Source organism: Mercurialis annua, linkage group LG5 (genome assembly GCF_937616625.2).
Source record: "Mercurialis annua linkage group LG5, ddMerAnnu1.2, whole genome shotgun sequence".
Classification (NCBI taxonomy): domain Eukaryota; kingdom Viridiplantae; phylum Streptophyta; class Magnoliopsida; order Malpighiales; family Euphorbiaceae; genus Mercurialis; species Mercurialis annua.
In genome coordinates, this window is record NC_065574.1 from 8,736,853 (window position 1) to 8,759,439 (window position 22,587).

The 22,587-nt window shown below is 29.9% G+C and overlaps 4 protein-coding genes across 6 annotated transcripts; 1 reads left to right on the forward strand and 3 right to left on the reverse strand.

Moving 5' to 3' along the window:
* Positions 1-812: 812 nt before the first annotated feature.
* LOC126681402 (protein FAR-RED IMPAIRED RESPONSE 1-like) lies at positions 813-1,977 on the forward strand. The gene is made up of 3 exons (XM_050376941.1): positions 813-1,432; positions 1,491-1,619; positions 1,845-1,977. Exons 1-3 carry the CDS (start codon positions 813-815, stop codon positions 1,975-1,977), a joined length of 882 nt encoding a protein of 293 aa, XP_050232898.1.
* A 2,389-nt stretch (positions 1,978-4,366) lies between these two features.
* On the reverse strand, positions 4,367-5,960 carry LOC126682317 (uncharacterized). Its single transcript, XM_050377957.2, has 4 exons — positions 5,753-5,960; positions 5,183-5,570; positions 4,723-4,850; positions 4,367-4,611 (listed from the first exon to the last, which is right to left on the reverse strand). Exons 2-3 carry the CDS (start codon positions 5,563-5,565, stop codon positions 4,760-4,762), a joined length of 474 nt encoding a protein of 157 aa, XP_050233914.1. The 5' UTR covers positions 5,566-5,570; positions 5,753-5,960; the 3' UTR covers positions 4,367-4,611; positions 4,723-4,759.
* A 4,811-nt stretch (positions 5,961-10,771) lies between these two features.
* Positions 10,772-15,622, reverse strand: LOC126682599 (uncharacterized). Of its 2 annotated transcripts, XM_050378326.2 has the most exons (12): positions 15,563-15,622; positions 15,248-15,345; positions 14,450-14,576; positions 13,974-14,060; positions 13,775-13,860; positions 13,464-13,679; positions 12,771-12,955; positions 12,363-12,521; positions 12,177-12,257; positions 12,028-12,082; positions 11,416-11,592; positions 10,772-11,118 (listed from the first exon to the last, which is right to left on the reverse strand). In XM_050378326.2, the coding sequence occupies exons 1-11, from the start codon at positions 15,585-15,587 to the stop codon at positions 11,446-11,448; spliced, it is 1,266 nt and encodes a 421-aa protein (XP_050234283.1). In that variant the 5' UTR covers positions 15,588-15,622; the 3' UTR covers positions 10,772-11,118; positions 11,416-11,445. The 2 variants fall into 2 exon arrangements, with proteins under 2 accessions (XP_050234283.1, XP_055961928.1); XM_056105953.1 differs by lacking the exons at positions 14,450-14,576; positions 15,248-15,345; positions 15,563-15,622 and having other exon boundaries at positions 13,978-14,436.
* Positions 15,623-19,341: 3,719 nt separating this feature from the next.
* Positions 19,342-20,755, reverse strand: LOC126680381 (late embryogenesis abundant protein 7). 2 transcript variants are annotated; one of them, XM_050375508.2, is made up of 4 exons: positions 20,645-20,755; positions 20,398-20,523; positions 19,664-19,816; positions 19,342-19,609 (listed from the first exon to the last, which is right to left on the reverse strand). In XM_050375508.2, the coding sequence occupies exons 1-4, from the start codon at positions 20,687-20,689 to the stop codon at positions 19,577-19,579; spliced, it is 357 nt and encodes a 118-aa protein (XP_050231465.1). In that variant the 5' UTR covers positions 20,690-20,755; the 3' UTR covers positions 19,342-19,576. The 2 variants fall into 2 exon arrangements, with proteins under 2 accessions (XP_050231465.1, XP_050231463.1); XM_050375506.2 differs by having other exon boundaries at positions 19,342-19,816.
* Between the last annotated feature and the right edge of the window lie 1,832 nt (positions 20,756-22,587).

Sequence of the window (22,587 nt, forward strand, 5' to 3'; positions counted from 1 at the left end):
TAAAAAACGAAGTGGGAGAAGCATAAACAAATGATTCTCAAATTTCTACCACATATTATAGTGGTGTCTAATACAAAATTGACGCACTTACAAATGCAATATTCAAATTAACTGTAGGACATGCTTAACTTTACATGTCCTATACTTGCTTTAAAGATAAAATTGTTATATAATACTAACAGGTCGCGTGCACAAAAATTTACATAGTATAAATATGCACGTTATAATTATATATATATAGTAAAAAATATTCAAGTTATCATAAATATAGTTTCTTAAATTTGCAGGTCCTATATGCTTGGCATGTGTTTTGAAAGCATAGACGTTTTATTTAGGGCATATCAACAACATGCAAAAGTGAAGGGTTTTAGTGTTGCAATAAGATCAACACGTAAAGATGAAAACAAACAGGATAAGTAAGTTACATTAAGTTGCGACAAGGGTAGGAATACAAAATTTCAGAAGCAATCAAAGAGAATCGGTTGCCCAGTTCGTTTAATGCAATTAAAAGAGCTGATAATAATTGGGAAGTTTCCAAGATTTCGTTCAATCATAATCACGAGTTAGTTTCTAATTTGTCATGCTTTATGAGTGCTCATAGAACAATAAATGTACATATGAAACGCCAATTGGAAGCAAATGACATATCTGGCGTGAGACCTTGCAAAAATGTTAGGATGATGCAAGTGCAATCTGGTGGGCCTTTAAACTTAGGATGTGTGCCTAAAGATTGTCGGAATTTTATTGAGGAGAGAAGGAGGCTAAGATTAGGCGTAGGAGACGCAGAAGCAATTTGAAAGATGTTTGTAAGAATGCATCAAATAAACAGAGATTTTTTTCATTTGATGGAAGTTAGCGATGCAGGCAGGCTTCTAAATGTTATGTGGATTCATCCTCGTAGCAAAGCAGCCTATGAAGAGTTTCATGATGTTGTAAGTTTTGACACCACATATCTTGTCAACAAATATAGAATGCCTTTTGCTACTGTTGTAGGAATTAATCACCACGGACAATCAATTTTATTAGGATGTGCTTTGGTTACGCATGAAGATATTCGATCATTTAAGTGGCTTTTCTCAAATTGGCTTGAAGCAATGGGAGGTATACATCCTCATGCTATTTTAACAGATCAGTGTGAGAGTATCAAGGCAGCTACAAGGGAAGTTATGCCTAACACTATTCATCGGTTTTGTCTTTGGCATATCATGTGCAAACTACCTCAAAAGTTGAAAAATGTTCCTGAATTTGGCAGCGTGAGCCTAGAGTTCAAAACTATAATCTACGAAAGCCTTACTGTTGAAATATTTGAAACTAATTGGAACAGTTTTATAACAAGGCGTGGATTGGAAAATAATGATTGGTTAATTGACTTATATGATAAAAGGGAAAGTTGGGTTCCCGTCTTCCTACATCATTATTTTTGGCAGGAATGGTATCAACTCAGAGAAGTGAAGGAATGTATCTTTTTTTGATGGTTACATTACATCTAGTAGCACATTGAAACAATTTGTTGAGCAATATGAAGTTGCTATCACTGACAAGTTGCATAAAGAGTTACTTGTAGATTTTGAATCCAAAAATAAAATAGTGAAGTGCATTTCTGATTTCTCCTTTGAAAGGCAATTCCAGCAGGCTTACACACATTCTATATTCTATCTTATAAAGTAGAACCCAAAAATACTCTACATTGAACAGTGTTTTTGGGTTCCAACATATTTTTTTTTATATATATATTACAGTATTGCCATTAGGAGTCTCACTATCCAACTTGTATAATGATTAGTTAGCATGGAACAAAAAGCGAAACAGACATTTGAAAGTGAACCAAATTTGTAATTATTTAGTTGGAATGGAATGGAAAAGGATAAGATATTTAAAACTGTGCAAAATTTCTTGAAGAAGCTTTCCTTAGGTTTTGTGACATCTGGACTTCAAGATATGGGTGTAGATGCAGCTGTCAGAGCCTCAATGTGCTAGCCTCCTTACTCAGATACTATCATCTTTATCCCCTTCTATCTTTATCCCTACACAATAACACTATAAATTAAAATATTAAAAAGACATAAGCACTTTTCACATGATATTGCCCAATAGTTACTAGGTTAGTATTTGTGTTCACCAAAGTCTCTTTTCTGTTTTAATTTTTTTATCAGTCTTTCGTATCTCAAATAGTAATAATTTAATCAGTTTTTTTACTTTTTTCCAGAGATCGATGTTCATTTGCAATTATACGTTATACAATATATATGCACGTATCAATATATATACAATATTAAAGATTGTTGTTTATTTATTAATTACCTATAGAATTATATGTTATACAATATATATGCACGTATCAAAATGTTTTTATATATATTGGACACTTACAAATCCGTACCCTACTCGAAAAAGAAGTGATTAAAAATATATATTTTTGGAAATTTAATAGGTAATTAATAAATAAAATATAAATAAACATGCATAATTCTATAACGTATAATTGTACTTTATATATAAATAAATAATAAAATAAAAATACCCATCTCATTTAAATTTTAAATTTTGATTTGGGAGGATTTTTTTTTTTCAATTAGCAAAGAGTGCATTAAATTATCTAATTGATAAGTGGATTGGGTAATAAATATTATTATTATGGGTTAAATTTGATAAAAAAAAATCCAAAAACAATTATCTTAATGATTTTCAATTAAATATTTATGATCTGGTGAAAATTGATAAAGGATGCAATTATCTGAATTTAAAATTAAAATACAAAAATTTAAACATAATTGCAATAAACTTTTAAATTGTGATATAATTGTAAAAAATACCGCGATTAATAAAAGATGTGACAATGCAAATGAATTGAGATTTGAAGATAAAAGGTGGGTAGTTTTTCCTAAAATTAGCCTAAAATAAATAAATAAAAATGTGTATACTTTAACTTGTGCCGTTATATATTTATCTTTATATTATATTTTCAGTCCAACAAATAATTATAACAAAAAAATCATTTATTTGATTATTATAATTATAATTTTAATATTTTATTCCAATATATATAATATGATTTAATTTACTATTATCTTAATATATATATATATATATATATAAATTTATAAGTTAGCTAGATTACAACTTCTATAAAATTACTAGTTATTTACAATTATTTAATTAATTTGGCCATAATTTGTATGAAATGAAAATATAAGAAGGTACCTTTGCAGAACAATCAAAAAATATTATTTCCTCATCTTTATAGATATATATAAATTAAATAATTGTTATGGAAATATACTTTTTTATATTTTCAATTCATAAAAATTATGGACAAATTAATTAAATAATTGTAAATAACTAGTAATTTTATAGAAGTTGTAATCTAGCTAATTTATAAATTTTTATTGTAAAATATAATATTAAAAAAGATTAGTTTTAATAAATACTAAAAAAACTATAATTATCATGAATACATGTTAATTTGGATATAATTTGAATAAATTGCTCATGTCTGACAAATGTTGTCGATCTATCGATAGTATATGCTAAACAGGGTTTAATTTGACCTTTTTTTATACTCCCTCCGTCTCATAAAGATGGGTAAAATGGCTATTTTGGACGTCCTAAATTATAGGCAAAATTACTAATATTAATTTGAATAATACAAATATTAATTTTCATAAATTTCAACAATTTTTGTTATATTTTATAAATCATCATTAATTATCACTTTATACAATACAAAAGTTAATAAGAAATTTATCTTTTTAAAATAATTACAATTCCCACAAAATAATTACCTTGCATATAATATAAATTAATAATATTTAAAATATTTAAATAATTTTATTAAGATTACTATTGGAAGTTAAGAAAATATAACTATTTTAACTATTATTTTTTAATTCATGTGCAAATTCTATTTTTTTCTATTTTTGTGGACGGAGGGAGTATAATTTTAGGATTCAAATGAAAACAATAGCGACATTAAGGTTTAAAGTTAAATATGAAATCAACGTAAAGGTTTTAATAATACTTTTGGCCCAATGAGTGGGATCAACGAGATATAAAAGGATATAGGAGGGAAAAAATTCACTGTTATTGCATAGGAAATTGTTAGTTTTTTTAGTAATTAATGTTGATGAGGGATTAGATTAATTGGTAAGTTTTTGCAAAGATGCCCTTTTGGGCTTTTTTGTGTCCAAGAAATTCTGGCCAAATAGAATTTCCCTTATCCATATTAGAGAGAGATGTTGATGGTGAAGTTAATTAATAACAATCATTTCCAATAATGAGTAGAAGAGTATAATAATTATCTTCTTTTGAGAAAACCATGCACCATATAAAGTAGATAAAGAGAAATTACACTTTGGCGACAAAAGCATATAAAGTAGTACATCAAATTAAATTAAGCTCCATAGAAGTACAATCATATAATTCTAATAATATCAAAATTAAGCCTCAACAAAATTTCCAGAGGGTTTTTTTATAGATTAAACATGGAGTTTAGACCATGTTTTTACACCTCATGAACCCTAGCTAACATTGAAAACAAATTTAATATAAGGGATAAAGAAGATATAAATATTAATTCATCTTTGATATTGTCTCGCTTGGTTGGTGCAATACCTGCAAGTAAAAAATATACAAAAAATAAATAATTATAATTAGTGAACTGATTAAATAAATTATAAAACTTAATATGTAAAGAATAAGTATATAATTTATGTTCAATTATACCCAGAAAATGGAGAAAATTTGCATGGACTCGTCATGTCTAGTATGTGGTTCTACTGCTAAGCTCTCTAGGGGCACTGCATTTGAAACATTCCATTCTGCTAGCAAAATTGTGCTCATTACATCCCCACCTGTCCACAAATTCACAATTTTCTTAGCTTTCTCCAGTTACTTTACAAAAAGATACTGTTTGGTAAGAAAGAAAAAGCAGATTCTTAAAGTTTCTCACATGCAAAATTAAAGCAGTCAAAATTAGGGTTTAACCAATCCATGCATTGGATAAAGTGTTACATTTAAATATAAAAGAAATTATAGAAAAAAATGGTTGATGGCTGAAAAATTATTACATGATAAGAACTAAATGAATTTATATCAATAATTATCATCAAACTCATAGTTAAAAAATTATAATTTTGGCAATCTGATCCGTAAATTTTGCAAATAACGACAATTATATAAATACCTGGTGCAAATCCAGTCTCCAGATTTCCAACTAGAGCGATTGTTGGCACCGCCACCGAAAGCTCGAGAGCGAGAAATGTCAGAATCAAAGCAAGCAGCGGCAGAATCGTCCTTGTAAACCCCACATTTAAAGCAAGTCGATCGACTCGCGAAGTTGTGTGCCCCACAGTTTCCAGCTGAGCAATACCAATCACCGGGACGGACATCCGAGCCGGTACTGAACCCGAATGACGACCCAACTCTCCCACCATAGCCGCCAAAGTCTAAACCTCCTCCTCCTCCTCCTCCTCCTGACCTAGAGTCCCCACACCGTTGGCAGGAGTCACGTCTTTGGAAGTTCAAATGCTGACATGACCTACAGTTCCAATCTCCGGGCCTACTCATTATTTCTGCATCACATTTATATAATAAATAAATGGTACTCAAAACCATGCACAAATTTAAACTAATTCTAATCAAATTACATAATTAAGACGAGAAATTATGCTCTAGGTATAACACGAGAAATTATGCTCTAGGTGCCAAAAAAATTAAAAGATCGAGAGTAATGATACTTAAAGGAATTACAAACCTTAATTTGAAGTAGAAAAAAGTTGAAATTTGAAATATGAAAGAAATGGTGAGGAGTGTTTTGAAGAAGGGAAGGTGGCTAGAGATTTATATATAAATGGATATGCATGGTTTAGGTTTAGGTTAAGATTGAAGAAAAAGAGGAATAAAAATGGAGGGCCAATTAAGCTAGCTTTTTCGTATTCTTCACCTTCATAAAAACCTTGATAAATGAGAATATCAATCAAAACAAAAATCTAAAGTAGCAAAAAGAAATTAAAGAGATAAAGGAACAAACACAATTTCAAAGACTGAGTTTTTTTCGAAATTTTGAACACACAACACAATTACTTTGCCCATTGATTCTTTTAGGGTTTCTTCAAAATTCGCAATCACTCATAACACTCTTTTTTTCAGTTTTCTCATAGTGCTTTTCCTTTTAAAAGTGTCATATTCTTGTTTCTCACATTTTTATTGCATATGCTTACTCATTATTTCTTATTGGAATCGATGGAGTTGGATATATGAATAAATATTAGAAAAATGAATTTAAATATTCAAAATAATAGTGGATTTGATAAATATATCCCCACTAAACAAAATTACAGTTTGGTCCAGTAATTTTATAGTTTGTGTTAATTATATTCAAGTAACAGATGAAAAGATATAGAGTTTAATTGATAAAAAAAAATTAATCTTTTATCTATTTAATTATTAGGAGAAGAAGAAGTGTTTGTGGGAGGAATTTATCTCACAACCTAACAGATTGTTGTAAAACGTTTATACCATTTGAGCTATAATTCATTGGTATCTTTTTATTTACTTTTATGATAAATTAGTCCATAATTGAAAAGTAACTCATAAATTTTAAAAACATTATCTATCTAATTTAATCGAAGTATGTATGTTATTACTAAAATAAATTATTATTATAAAAAAGTTATAAAATATTTCTCCAAATATGGACAAATTTATTTAAAAAAATTGCTTAAAGATGTTGAATTGTCTTATTTTTATAAACTAGAATTTTAATATATTTTGTTTGCATTTTAAATATAGTTTTTTTTTATGAATATAAACTTATATTAAAGCCACAAAAAGTGGCAAAACCGAAACATATAGCTTTCGTACAAGAAGTGGCACACTATAGTTGGCACACTAAAGGCTTAGACAATAGGAAACGGAAAACAAAATCACATGTTCGAGTACAAAATACAGAATTGATTTCTAAAAAAATTCATACCCGAATAACTGAAGTTCCTATTACAACATTTAAAGAGAAAAACTGCCTTTTTAAAACAACTAAAAATCACTTTCTCTATAGAAGAACTTTCATTCAGAAAAACTCTGCGATTTCTAGATTTCCATATCTCCCAAACTACAAAACACCATAAAATCTCCCAAAGTTTCCAGTAGAGTCCTCTCGGAACAACACTCTGCCACTGCATCATAAATTCTTCAAAAGAATTCGGAAACACCCAAGCGATATTCAATCTATGAATCACACCACACCAAACATTCCTTGCAAAAACACAATGAATAAACAAATGCTCCTGCGACTCTACCACATTACAAAGAGAGCGCATGAAATTGTCAAAAGAAACTATAAAACGCCGCAATAAAAATTCCAAAGTGGGAACTCGATTATGTAATGTAAAATTATTGAATCAGCCTGTTAATATTTTTTATTCATACTAATTTCAATGCATATAGTTGTGGATATATGAACGAATTTTATATTAAATAACTAAAAACTAGTTGATTTATAAATAGAAATTAATGTAATTACATTAATGAATGATGAATCTTTATGATCTATAATTTTTTATTTAGTATAATGTTGTTCAACATTTATACCATTTAAGTTAAAGCTTGTTGTTTATATAATCAATAATTTGGCCGATATTAAATTCAAAATTTATAAAATTTACAAAAATATTATATTGTTGGATGGTTATGGACATACTTTTTTTTTTTTAGGAGTTGAACATATGTTTAAAAATCTGAAACTAGGATAATACGTGAAGCTAAACCCCTTAATTATTTTATACCTTAGAAAAAGCAAACCAAATTAAATTGATGCAAAAAAATTGGTCAAATATAAATTTCAATTAAAGAGTGAGCACACAAAATCGAAAAAGAAGAAAGAATGCATGCCTTGATTGGAAAAAATATAGTGAAATGATAATGAAATTGCATGCACATGCAAAATACATAAACTTAGAATTAAAAGTGAAGCTTTAGGTGGTCGCATTCGTCGAGCCCAAACAATGGAGGATCCCACATAAAAGCAAGCACCAGATTTTGTCAGCCTATAAACACAACAAATTTCTACTCCTTAATCCACAAATATCTATCTACTACAGAAAGTCCTTTGACCACAGCCATTTCGACTCCTCCAATCACTAATGTATAGTATAATGCCATTTGGTGAATATATTCTTTCATATATTGCACTTTTTCTGATATAATAATAGAACGAAAAATCTAAATTGAGTGCATGTAACATCTTACATCCAAAATATGAGGATGGTCTGAATAACTTGCAATGCTTACAATATAATTATCAAATTAGTTTTAGTTTCGGTTAATAAATCAGGTCTAAAAATTAATTTGGATCGATTAAGTTCGGATTGTTACATCAATATCGGTAGTGCCAACTAAGGAAGAAGGTCGTTCATAGTCCATCCATGTCGTGCATGCACTCTAGAAGTCGGGGGTTCAACTCCGTCCTCTGCAGTCTATTTTGGCCGGTTTTAAAAAAATTAAAATATGCTATTAAAAATAATTATGGTGAGCACTCGTCCTTTTAGATTTCAATATTAATTGATTATTTTTATTATTTTTTAATCCTTTTTGGCGTTATTATTTTAGTCATTTCATTTCGTTATTGTCTTCCGTTGTCATCTTTTTCTTTTTTCTTTTCTAACATATATCAATAGTAATAATAAAAAAATATCCAAATAAAATTTAAATTATCTATTTAGATAGTTACGTGTTCATGAAATGTTTGGTCAATACAAGGAATATGTAATATTCTTAGTATGCAAAGAAAAATTGGTAACATAAAAATGTAAGGAAGGCCCACTTAGTTACATATTTATTTTATTTAAATCAAAAGAGGTAGTGTTGTGTCCCTGTCAAATTCTATACTTTGAGAATCAGCAAAGTGCAAAGCAAAATGCATTAATTGGGAGTAAAATTGTTGCTGCTTTAACTAAATTCTGAATATTCCCTTTTTCCCCATTTTGGTTCCCTTTAAATATATAGTATTATTTTTGCTTCCTAAACTCTTAGCAAAGAACGACAAGTTTTATATATATACCTTGTGTTGTATTAAAATTTATGCATGCATGAGCATGCAAAATAAAAGAAGAAGGCTGAAAGTTTTCACACTTGTTTTTCTTGTTACTTAAGAAATAATCTTTAGAATACAAAATGGAATATAAGTTGGCATAATATAGGTTAGTACATATGAAAGAAAAAGAAAAAGAAAAAGGTTAAATAGTGAGTTTCAATAAAACAAAACTGAAGGAATATTAAACTAAGTTTTCTAGGTTTCATTTTGACCACCTTTTTTTTGCCTTTAATTTATTTTTGGTTTATTCTTTTCTGCGGCTGCTAACTTAGTAAATTATTATGAATAATTTTTGCGGAAAAAAGAAAGGAAAAGAAAATGTGGCTGTCCAATGTCCATTCTCTTGGGCAAAGAAAAGAAGAGGCAAACTGTAAAGGAATTCGGATTCGATTCTGTTTTTGGGAGTCACAACCATGCATATGACCACGACCATCTTCACTCATTCTAATCTTCTTCTTTTCCTTTCAATCTATCGATACATTTCGTACTATATTTTAAATTAGCTTATGTATCTTTTGACTACCGAACTTACACTCATTATCTCATATATCTCTCAATTTAACCTATCTAACATCTTAATTTGTAAATTTTATTTACTTAACTTCTAAAATTATCATTTTTACAATTGTTTGATCCATTCTTGCCTAGATAGATCAAGTGTTTGGTGTTAAAATAAGAAAAGCACGTGGACATATATTTTTAGCTGACGTCTCATAAAATTAAGACATGTTTTTGACTCCTGAACTTATACTCTTTCACCCATGTGACCTTTCTATCTTCCAATTTGGCCCAGACTTTCCATTTTTTTATAACATGTCGAGTTAAGTGTCGGTCTGGTTAGTATTTTTTTCACATCAGCGTATTTATGCCTCACCCTTCTTTTTTAGAGGTTAAACATGTAAAATCTACAAATTGAGATACTAGAAACAAATTAAACTGAAATAAGAAGTCAGATGGATTAATAGTTACAAGTTGAGAAGTTAAAAGATGTACCAAGTCTTTTAAATTAATATTCAAAATTTCAATTTTTATATTTTATTATTAAGTTTTATTTCTTATAGGAATACTTTTAATATTTTTTTTAATTAAACTACATGATATGGCGAGTCCACAAAATATACTTACGTCACCTATCAGTTATTATATAGAAATTTAATAGCCTAATCACTTAAAAAAAACACCACCTTGTAACATTTTTTCATTTATACCCCGACGTAGGAAAAAATTCATTTGTACCCTTTTTTTGATTTTTCGTTTTTAATTGTACCTCAAAATTTAATTTTTTGACAATTTAATTAATTAAAGGATGCAAATATTAAAACCAATTAAATAGAAGGGTTATATTATACTTTTTTTCTATTGGTAAAAATACAAACAAATCCTTGAACTTTAAAACTATTCAAATTAGTCCTAAAAATTAATCATTTTAAAAAAATTTAATTAAAAAACTTCCAACCCACCATTGTCCTCCTTCGAATTACGAATCCGCTACCAAAACCCGATAAATATTTTTTACAAAAAATAATTAAATTTTTTTAAATTTTTTCGGAGGAGCTCCTCCTCTCGTGAAGGAGCAGCAGCTGCCACTTAAGTCGTAGACGAAATCCTATGATTCAGTGCTTCAATTATACAACTAAAGCACCACCCGGCGCAAATTGAATAACTTTGATATGATGCACAACATTTGATTAAACAACACGATAGGCTACAAGAAAGGGAGCGAATATACTACAAATCTACAAGCAAAAGGATGGTCCCTATCAAAAATGTTACAAATCGACTAAGGGAAACAGTCCCAATTTCATAAACAGGAATAAAAAAACCAGGAAACAGGATTAAAAGAAGCCGAGAAGAAATATATACATCCTACATACTTGAGCCCATAGCAGATCTATAGCTACTCCTAAGAATAATTCTTAGATGATTCCCATAAACACAAAAAAGAAGGCTCATCTAAGCTTACCTAGGATACCAAGAGCAAAACGAGGCGTATAAGTTTCTTCTTCCGCCGACTCTGGGAACAGATATACCTAATGTAGGCACATAAGAAAAAAGAATGATGGTTTATCCAAATAATATTTTGGGTCTGGTCTAAAGAGGTTACTAACGCCTAGCCAGCTAGGTAGCACGGACACTTCATTCAATCGACGTTTCCCGTTTCGGAAACGTTTCGGACACTCGACGTTTCGGACATTAAACTTTATTTTTTACATAGGAAACTTTAAAATTATACCGTTTCGCCGTGTCCAAGTGTCCCGTTTCCCCGTATCCGTGTCCGTGTCCGGCTACCTAGCTAGCCAGCGTGTAAATAAGAAGGGAGCACTTACAAAAAGCAACACAGCTTAAAGTGGAGTCTATCAAGATCCTGTTCTGGTTCGGCTGCCGAAACTAGCTGTATTCCTCACACTAAGAGATGGAACATTACGGGGCGATCTAGAAGCTGACTCATTCCCTCTGAATGTTTCACTTTCCAACAACTTGGCTTCATCGGTCAACATTGACAACTGTTTAAAGTAGCTCATCAGAAGATCAAATAGGCTACCAATAACAGTATGTAACATTGCTATCGTTATTCAGAGGCCAGATGCAGTTGTTGCAGTAAATAAAACGGGAACTTAAGTATTAAAATTTAGATTTCATACACTTGAACATTCTTATAATCCAGTATGATCAGAGCTAAATATCATATTTAGTCAAATCCTAAAGGAATGAAGAATTCAAATCGGTGTTTCTGGGTCCCAAGCAGGATCCTAGAATGAGAACTGTAAAAGGGATGTTCTATCATTTTCAATACTGCATGAGAATAAAAGGCCTCAAACTGCATGCCAAATAATACTAGTCGGGTACCATATAGCTGCTGCCTTTAGAAAAGGATATAGAGGATGCTAATAATCCAATCTCACTACAGCCAATCAAACAGTAGTTGGTTTCATACATACCCGTATCTCATTCTCTCGTAAGCGGTCTTGGAGTGCGTTTATGGCGGGACTTAAACTGCAAGTATGATGTAGTTAATGACAGAAATTAGCAAGCAGGCAAAGAGACTAAAGACAAAGAATGGAAACAGATGAAGTTTATTGTTCCTAACCAATACTCAATCAATTTGCACATGGAAGCTTGATATGTAGACATGTGATGTATGAAGGTAAGCGGATGTACTTTTCCATCTCTGTGAAAATTGTATTTGATTAAAAGACAGTGAAAACAAAGACATGAATGCGCAACTGAATAAAAAAAGGTCAGTTGATAAGTTTAAGTATATCATCATAGCCACCTTATATTTTGCAAGACAGCTTGGTTATATGCTCCCCGCTCCTCTTCATATAGTACACGTTGCAAATCCGTAAACGATGTTAAAGGTGAATCAAGCTTAAGCAGATCCCAGGTTGGTAAAACATGAAGAGGGATTTCTTTTCGGATGTACTCTGCACCACTGTTGGCAAAAAGAAGCAATTTGAGAATTAAAGTACAGAATTGTCTTCTAGCATCATAAAGCTAAGGCATTCTTGATTCATTGATGTATTCTGACAATGTCCAGCATTAACTCATACGTTCACAGCCACAATTGTTAATAAAATTTTAGATCTTGATAAAGACCTTAAATAACCCTGACTGAACCATACTGCATCCAGATAAAAGGCACTGAGGATCAGGTGTCCAAGAACATTTGTTGGTATTATACCTCATTTCCAAAGTTGAGCGGTGCATAGCTTCTTGCATACTTTCTGACATATCCATGGGGTCCACATCAACCATTGTGCTGTCTGAATTGCCAGTATTGTAATTTCCTCCAATTCCCTCTCCCCCTATATAGTTGGAATCAGCATTTGCAAAGAAATCTCCCAAATCCAAAGATCTTGCCCCATGCTGTCAACCATATTTGGAATTCTTAGAAGATGTAACATCAAAGTGGAAAGACCATCATCCTAAGATCAGCATACAGAAAAAACAGAGACGGTTTTTATGGTAAACGACCATATATGCAATTATCTTAAGAAGATGAAAAAATAAAATCCAACCTAGGCCATTTCCACAAGAAACATAATGAATTCTACTAACATGCATTATCAAAATCCCAAGTGTACCATAACAAAATAAGAAGCAACAATGCACCATCGTTTTTCTCTTCTATAAATTTATTTGCTTATTTCTTTGTTTGAAGGAAGGTAAGCTTAAATTTAAGGCATTAATTAATAAAATGACTGATGCCACAGAGTAGAATACGTGTCATTACAATTTACAATGAAGCCACTGTTGGTGCCTAATATTGCATGTATACATGTTTATCCCTTTAAAACCATTAACAGAAAACTGAATCCCTATTGTTCTCACAAATTAAATAAATAAATCCCAATTTTGAGGATCAAACTAATACCTTGCTTGATCCTGAAGCAGTTCTTGAATCACCAGTGTCTTGTTCAGAGCTGTCAACCCTTCTAGATCCAGATTTCACTGATGTATTTTCTGAGGAACTTAAAGATGATTCAACATCTATGAAACTTCTACTTGCAGGCGACACAGAAATGGGTCTTATTATGTTTTTCTGCTTCCCATCTGAGGACTGGAAAGCAATGATTTGGATTCGTCCAACCTAAAATAACCAGAAGCAGTTACATTTTGACCTTGATGGAAACATTTTTTGGATATGACTTATTTAAGAATACAATTATACAACTAAATTCAGACCTTGTTTACATCTTCACTAAAACAGGAAAAAATTAGCCCAATAAATCCAGGATCTAGAAGTTGATACATTGCCTGAGTCCGCACATCTGCAGAAGTCCAAGAACATGCATAACTTTAACTTTCCATGCAACCAATTACAACGAACATGTCATAAACAAAAACTATAGCTTAATTTGTTTATTATAACTTAGAAATATACCAACATGCGAAGGCAAAACTGTAATATGAGGATGTGAATGGTACCACCCAATCACCCTTGTTGTTCGCCCTGTTGATATTGTCATTCTGTGTTCTATAATTAAGCATTCAACAACGAGTAACATCTTAGCATCAGGCAACTGAAGGAGGCTATCGCATTTATTCTAGCAGCACAATAAAGGGCTATCGGAATTGTGAAAGTAAGGTGGTAGCCCTAGAAATTAAAATTTAGCCAAGACACCAAGTTGGGAACAAGCCATGGCCCGTAAACAAAGATGAAAATAATTCTTTGATTATGTAAAACTTTTAGCTCATGATTTTATTTATCATGCAATACGCATGGAGATAGACCCTAATTGTTGAAGGCTTAATTTCATGTCATGTGGTGTATCAAAAAAAAAAAACTTTGTCGTAATCTTTTCCCCTGCTTTGATAAAAGAAAATACACACAAATTACACAAGAAAGAATTAAGGATATCTCGGCCTGGGCAGATGCAGCAGCCAGCTGTTCTGGATTTGTCTCTACACGGTCCTTTCGCCTATCAGATCTTGACTGAGGCGACGCTCCCCATATTAATGCAGTAACACTTCCATTTTTTGAGTGCTGAAATTTCCAACATAAGACACAAACCATCATAAAGCAAAAACACATTTTGCCTCCAACTTGTCCAAAGAAACATAAAAGAAACAAAACTTTCCTCAAGAAATGCACTCTCTCAAAATTACAACATCCTAAGTTCCAACTTCAGGAAAGAAGCATCAAGCCAAATTTCAAAAGTAATTCGGCTAGCTCCAGCATATCACAACTACATTTGCAAAATAATAAATAAATTCACTCACACAACAAATAAAAATGGAATAACAAAAATAACAGAGATAACTATACACATTTGCCTCTCAATCAAAAATACATGTATCTCAAAAGAAAATTACAATTTCAAAAAATTAGCTCGAATCAATACCAACGCATTAAAACAGAATTTCGACTAAATACAGAAAAAGTTTCATGAGATTCCTAAGCCAAAACTAACAAAGACCAATTCATTCACAGAATTATTCACTAAACTCGCCTTCGATTAAACAAGGATCAGAGAAAGTTCAGAATCAAATACTTATTAAAATTCAGAATTTCACAAATTTCCAAGAACCCAATTCACCTAACAATACAAAGACAATAAATAAAATCCAATTAAAAGAAAAGCAGAAATTACAGATTGAAGTCAAAGAAAACATAAAAATGTGAACAAACAAAGAAACCCTAATTGAGAAGTAAACCTGAATATCACCAAGAAGAAGGCCCATGATCTCTTCAGTTTCAGTAGACAATGCATGGGTAAGACATGTTAGCCACACATCTTCGGACATTTTTACACCTGTTAGAGACATTATCGTTAATCTCTCTTCTAATTATCAAAACTAACAAACCCTAATTACTTTAATCTTAGATGGATTTCTGTTTGGGTTTTAGGGATCTTTCTCTCAAGGCAAACAGTCACTGCAGTGCAGAGACATAATATGGTACGGTAGGTAGCAGTTTATCGTTTCTATTAATAGGAGTATTTAGTAATCAAATCTATGGATTTTTATTACCTATCAGATAAAATTTTGTATGCATGATTCACTTGTTGCCTTGTTGGAGTTTGGATCGAGAGTCAGACCATCTCCACTCTAATGCCAAATTTTCCTTACGATATTATAATTTTAGTATTTAGCATCTTATTTTTTTATTACAGTTCTATTTTACATACTAAATTTAGCATATGCTAAATTTTATATTAAATATATTAAAAAGTTTAACATATATTAAATTATAATATATTTAAATCATTTACCAATTTACCATCAATAATGATAAATAGTTATAAAATTATGAATTTAGTATTTTATTTAGTATTTTATAATGGAATGAAATTCAATAATATATATTATATTTAGCTTTTTTGTGCTAAACATAGCATAATATTGTTTTAACTGTTGTTGATTACTCAGCTAGCAGCCTTCCTATATGAGAACAATTAGGAATTTTATCTAGACTATTTTTTTAGATGTATAATAATTATTTATTAGATGTATCTGAGATGTTAGTAATGTCCTTTAATAAATGTTTAGAGAACTGAAAAATTTAGGTTCAATCCGTACTTGGGTTTTGAAATGCAGTAGCTCGAAACTGAATTAAGGGCAATTGACTTTTGAGATACAGAAACAACAATTAGGTATGGTCTATACTTCCTACGTCATCTAACTCGCATCTCCAGTGATGCCAACTGAGGAGGAGGATGGAGATGGCGGGAATGGTTGCAGAGGTATATATATGCAGTGCAGTAAAAATAAATATTTAAAAATTGCGATTAACAATAATAATGCCACATCATATTAGTATAGTCCTATATAACAAATTAGGATTATAAGCTAGTTTTATAGAATTTTAAGTGTTGTCGTTTGTGCTCATACTGCTCTACCTGTTATGATCATCACAATCTGAACCTAAAATTGGAATTTTTTTTCCTCAACTGAGCTGGTTCTCAGACGCATATTAGTTCTTTATTAGATATATCTGAAATGTATCTTACCTGTTTATTATATATAGGGCTGTGCAAAAACCGAACCAAACCGAACCGTTTCACCGAACCAAAATTACAATTACGGTTCGGTTTTTTGGTGAATATGGTTTGGTTCGGTTTGTAATTAGGTAAAAATTTGGTGTTCGATTTTCGGTTCGGTTTGAGCATTTTAAAAACCGGAAAAACCGAAAAACCGAACAATTAAAAAAAAATAAAAAAAAATATAAATTTATGTAAATTTATATTTTTTGGTTTTAATATTTTAATTATAGTTGAAATATAAGTTAATAAATTTCATATAACATATAATTATGCTAATAAATATATAAAAATATTTATTACACACTTATTATTTAATATTAGAATTTATTTTATGATAAAAAAATTAAAAATTTGAGAAAGTTAAAAATTTCGGTTTTTCACTGAACCGAACCAAACCGAACTTTTCGATTTGGTATAAGTCAGAATTAAAATTCGGTCCGGTTCGGTTTGAGATATTTAACAAACTTCGATGTTCGGTTTGTTCGGTTCGGTGACCGAACCAACCGAACTAACCGAACGCACAGCCCTAATTATATATATATATATATATATATCTGAAATGTATCATTTTTATATCTTTGTATATAATATTTAATTTATTGATATATTTTTTTCTATTGATTTTTGTCTTCTATTTTGTAGTTTGATGGTTTCATTAATAGTTTTTGCAAAAAGTTTAGACTACTTTCTTTATTTCGAAAAATGTAGCTGAGCTAGATTTGAGACGTATTTGGGATTTTTTTTTAGATATATCTGAAATATTTTTATAATGTACATGACTTGTTCTTAAGATGTATCTGAATTATTTCTGAGATCAAATTTGTTATGTAAATTAAAAAATTGTAAATGTTTTCATTTTTAATATAAAGTCATTTGTGTATTCAACTGATGATAAATTTAATGAAGGCGTTATATAGTTATTTGTTTAATTTATTATGTATATATATATTGGATACATCAATGATACATTGTATATACACCACTAATACATTATAGATAAATTCCTGATACATCATAAATATATATTTTTAAAATTTTTACTTATTTTGATGAAATAATATCTGTGGATACACCGTTGATTATAATTTCTAAAATCCTTCTCTAACTCAAAATGATTATTTTGAATAAAATAAATTTTAGAATGGCTGATACATTATAGATGCATTGCTGATATATTGTAATACATTGCTGATATATCGTAAGTACACATTCTTCTCTTTTTTGATATGACTGATTAAACATCTATGTTATATCACTCTAATATTGTATACACACGACATTAAATGAATTTATATTTATATTCTTATTGGTTCAGTTTTTTTATGTATATGTATCATGTATATCTACATTGAATTCATCGACAATACATTATAGATACACTATAGATATACTATTCATAAACTATTTATACATCATAGATACATCACTGGTACACCTCTAATACATCTTAGATTCACCACAAATACATCTTTTATAGTTCGAATCATTTAAGGTATAATAATTTGAAGAGTCCATTGTGACAAAGCCATATCCATTACTAATCCAAGTTTTTAGGCTCTTGTAGACCTCTTATAGATTCATCTAACAATAAAAATCAAGTACAATTGTCTAATTAGTAAAATTAATTTATTAAGTAATCAAATAAAATCATAAAAATTAAAATTGAGTTGCAAATATGTTCTGATACAGCTGTGATACATAAAAGATACAAATTCAAATATTTTTAAAACGTTATGCTGATGCGTGACTGACGCACGTGTCAGACGCGCTTCTAACGCGTTTTGACAGTTATTTGACGAGTTTTGACAGCTGTTTGACATGTTTCTCTGCCTTTTTCAGTCATGTGAGTAAGACATATGTCTCTTTATTTAGTGGTTGAGTAGAAAATGTAAATTTTTTATTTTATTTTATTATGAATATAAAGAATTTAAATTTTGCCTATTTGAGTAATTTTTGATTTATTTTGTACTCCCATTTTTGGTTTTTTCTCTAATATAAAAACTCCCAAATGGTAGTTTGGCCTTTATTTATTTCTGATCACCATATAGTGTCTTTCTTGTATAGGATCTGAAATCAATGGCTCCATGCCCCAAATTTTAACATAGTTTATGATGAATATAAATATTTAAAATATTATATTAATTTTTATTTAATATAGTAATAATTTTTTATATTTTCAATATTTCTAATATATTTTTATTAATTAAAGAAAGTTTATATAGTTTTAAATTAATAAGCAACCGTGAATAATTTAAAACAGGGGAATACTTTTTTAACTCAGCAATAAAAAAAACATAGTTAAAATAGTATACAAATGGCAATAATTATTAATAGTATGTGGTAATTATGTTGATGGTATGGTATTATTTGATAAAATTATATACGAAATATAATAAACACTGAAAAAAATTTAGGTGTTGAATTTAATATATTTTTAACATTATCTGTTAAAATTATTAACATTTTCATCAAATATATTTTAATATTTAATTTTTTACTTTTAGTTACTAAAACATTGAATTTATATACACCTATCGGAAACAAATTACAAAAATACTGGAACGGAAAAGTTATTTCCAAATTATCCAAAAAACAGTTACAAAAATATTGAATTTAAAAATATTAGATATCTTTAAGTGATTAAACTTCTAATTTGTTTCATCTTTATATTTATTTTTGATTTCCAATTTGCATAATTTAAAAGAACAAAAATTACATATTAATTAAAAGTAACACGAACAAAAATTACATCATCTCAAATTAAAATTCATGACAAACAACAAAATGTTTTCCTTCATTATTTATCTCAATTTTCCTTTCAAAGACCCAAAAATAAGGAAACAAAAACCAGAAAAAAAATATAATAAAAAATTCACCTCTAGTCCAAAGAGGGATCACATGTCATTACAACTTATGAAGAATACAATCAAAGATAAAATATAAATAAATTATACGAAATGATGATCATCCTTAATGTTCATCATCATGCATTTTATGAGCTTCAAATCCTGTGCTGGTGGCTGCCAGTGTTGGTGGTGGTTGGCTGGTGGCTGCCAGTGTTGGTGGTTGACTGGTGGATGCCTGTGTGGGTGGTTGACTGGTGGCCGGCGGAATGGCTAAGGTTGATTGGGTTGTTTCCTCCGCTAGTGTTGCTTGGGTCGGAGGTGTTATCATTCATTCCCAAAGTGTTCTTCACAGCCACAGCAGCTCCTTGAGCCATGTTCTTCACTTGCTCTCCAGTCTATAATTTTAACTTGTATTATTTAAAATTGAGCCAAATTATATAAATAGATGATAATATTTTATTATTTGAATTGGAATGTTTAAATTTAAGAAAAAATTTACACTGTTTACCTTTTAAAGAAAATATTATAGGTATTATTTTTAACAGAAATATGTTTTTTAACTTGTATTTATAAAATTACAGTTTTTTGAAAATGTATCAAAATATTTACTAAAATCTACTCAAGATCAATTCAAAATCTACTAATGGTCTACCAAAGTGCATTTTTGTATAAAAAGGTGAAAATACCATAATTTATAAAATAAAAAACCAACGTATTTATACAAGTTGTTTAACTAAAAAAGTATTTTTTATGTGAAAAAAACATAAATTCACATGAATCAGATTTGAATAATGAAAATTAGATCTCATCATTAATTTTGATTCGAATTTGTATTTATACATAGAAGAGTGATCGAATTGTGCTGGTTTTATTGTAACCTGTCTAGTTCGGCACATGATCATGTCTATTTATAATATTTTACTTTAATTGAAGTAAAATTGAAAAAAAATGATAAGGAAAAATAAGAAATAAGTGCCTGTTGAAGAAACTGAGTGGCCTGAGTAGTGTAAGATGATTGGTCATGGTCATGGTGATGGTCATGGTCATGAGATTGCAGTGATGGATTAGATGGCTGAATAGTTGCATGCTCCTCCTTTCTCAACTGTACATGATCAACAATAGTTAATTTTAATCATAACTAATTAAATACTTAATATTAAAAATCACAACAATTAATATTATTAATATATCGTAAGAAATTAATTAGTGTATGAAAATGTTACCTGTTGTTGACCTTCGGAGCTGAAGTTCTGACCTCTGCTTGCCATTTTTCTGATGAGTATATATTTGGTATTTGATTTGTTGTTGTTGTTGTTCGAATGAATTGAATTGAATTGAAAAGTGAAGAATTTATAGTGCAATTTAGAGGTAGCAAAATTAGCAAAATTAACATTGCTAATTTCGAGTTGCCAATTCACATGGTTTTAGTTACACATGGCATTCATAAACAAGTAAATATTTGGATAGGAATTATTCAAAAGCCATAGCTAAGTCAAGAGGAGAAAACTTTGGCTTAGGTTTCGGGTATGCATATTAATAAGAGGATTAAAACCTGCCCATTAAATGATGAAAAAAAGAGTTTAATTTGGGATTAATTGTGAAGGGGAGCGTGAGCATAGTATATTACTGGATTGGAATTCCCTCAAGTTCAAATAAACTTGAGGGGTCATGTTGTTAATCTACACCGTTCATTGTAAAATAAACGGTGTAGATTAATTTGATTAAAATTGTACCTTTTTGATCTATACCGTTTATTTTACAATGAACGGTGTAGATTATCAACTTGACCCCCTCAAGTTCAAAATAAACTTGAGAGAATCCCAATCCTATATTACTATATCGCTCACTATCTGTTGTTTAAGGAAATATTAGGGGGAAATATAGTAAAAAAGACTTAATTATTCAAAAACTACTCACCTTTAAACTTTTTTAATTGCACCCTAACCTAGAAAAAATGTCAATTGTACCTTAGTTTGAATTTTTATGTTTTAATTGTACTACAAATTGAGATTTTTTGACGATTTAATTACTCTAAAAATAAAAAAATTCAGCAGACTTAAATAGAAGTATAATATTATATTTTTTTCTATTTAAAAAATTACAAATAAATTCTTTATTTTTAAAAATGTTTAAAAAAGTCTTAAATAAATAAATAATTAATTTTTCAAATTTTATTTAAAAAATTAGATAATTTTTTTTGATAGATGATATCTGTATTAGCTCAAGCACAAGAAGTGAAAGGCAAATAAACTAATACAATCAGAGTTGGAAACAGATAAAATCCATACTTCTGTAAGCATCCAAATTAGAAAAGGAAAAAGACGGATGAAAAGACTTATAAAAGAGAACTGTCTTGGTAATGCTATTCATCAATCCGGCTAGTCTTGTACTTGAAGACACGTTTATTTCTAACTTTCCAAAGAGACCAATTGATGAAGAATCATATAAAATTCCAAAGGATCCTATATCTTTTCCTACAAAGGCCGGACCAAAATCCGTTGAAATACTTAATAAAGAAGGCGAAACTCAAGTGTTATTACTCAATCTCATAACATGCGATCAAGTTTGCCATGCAAAAGAACAATAAAGCAAAATGTGGACAGTAGATTCCTTCTGCAAGCATAATAGACAGCCATTGTTTTCCTCTAAAATAATTCCTAGACAAACCAAAACTGCATTTGAGGATAATTTATCCCGAGCTATGAGCCAATAAAAAAACCGAATTCGTGGAGGAAGCTTTGTGGCCCATATCCTTTGAATAAACTCCATTCCCTCCCCCACCTGAACCATTCAAACTCGACACTTTATCTTTAAGAATTCTGAACATAGCAGCTGAAGTAAAGGATTTGAGTGTTTATCCCATGCAACCGTTGCGCCACGTCATTTTTACATCAAGCCAATGAGCATTTGCGATAGGGAATCTTTTAATTAATACTTATTTTTTTTATCATTCAATTTTCCACATGGCTAACGCACAATTGGTTTGTTGCACGAATGACATGGCGCAACGGTTGTGTGCAATAATTTTTCAAAGGATTTTGACAGTTGCCAAACCTGCATATCCTGTCTGCCATAATGAAGATGAACTGCCGAAATCATCAGCTGCAAAACGGTTAAACTCAGCTTCTTCTAGAAAGCTTAATCGACGAGCCCAAGGAATATTGCA

Excerpts from the sequence above, each read along its gene's own strand:
- LOC126681402 (XM_050376941.1), top strand. The coding sequence starts at position 813 with ATGCATCAAATAAACAGAGATTTTTTTCATTTGATGGAAGTTAGCGAT. Across the intron at positions 1,433-1,490 it reads CATTATTTTTGGCAGGAATG|TAGCACATTGAAACAATTTG; the intron begins GTATCAACTCAG and ends CATTACATCTAG. Across the intron at positions 1,620-1,844 it reads TCTGATTTCTCCTTTGAAAG|TTGGAATGGAATGGAAAAGG; the intron begins GCAATTCCAGCA and ends GTAATTATTTAG.
- LOC126682317 (XM_050377957.2), bottom strand. The coding sequence starts at position 5,565 with ATGAGTAGGCCCGGAGATTGGAACTGTAGGTCATGTCAGCATTTGAAC. Across the intron at positions 4,851-5,182 it reads GGAGACTGGATTTGCACCAG|GTGGGGATGTAATGAGCACA; the intron begins GTATTTATATAA and ends ATTTGTGGACAG.
- LOC126682599 (XM_050378326.2), bottom strand. The coding sequence starts at position 15,587 with ATGCATACAAAATTTTATCTGATAG. Across the intron at positions 15,346-15,562 it reads TACAAAATTTTATCTGATAG|GTGTAAAAATGTCCGAAGAT; the intron begins GTAATAAAAATC and ends TGTCTCTAACAG. Across the intron at positions 12,083-12,176 it reads TGCAAATTGATTGAGTATTG|TTTAAGTCCCGCCATAAACG; the intron begins GTTAGGAACAAT and ends TCATACTTGCAG.
- LOC126680381 (XM_050375506.2), bottom strand. The coding sequence starts at position 20,689 with ATGGCAAGCAGAGGTCAGAACTTCAGCTCCGAAGGTCAACAACAG. Across the intron at positions 20,524-20,644 it reads GCTCCGAAGGTCAACAACAG|TTGAGAAAGGAGGAGCATGC; the intron begins GTAACATTTTCA and ends GATCATGTACAG. Across the intron at positions 19,817-20,397 it reads CCACTCAGTTTCTTCAACAG|ACTGGAGAGCAAGTGAAGAA; the intron begins GCACTTATTTCT and ends TTAAAATTATAG.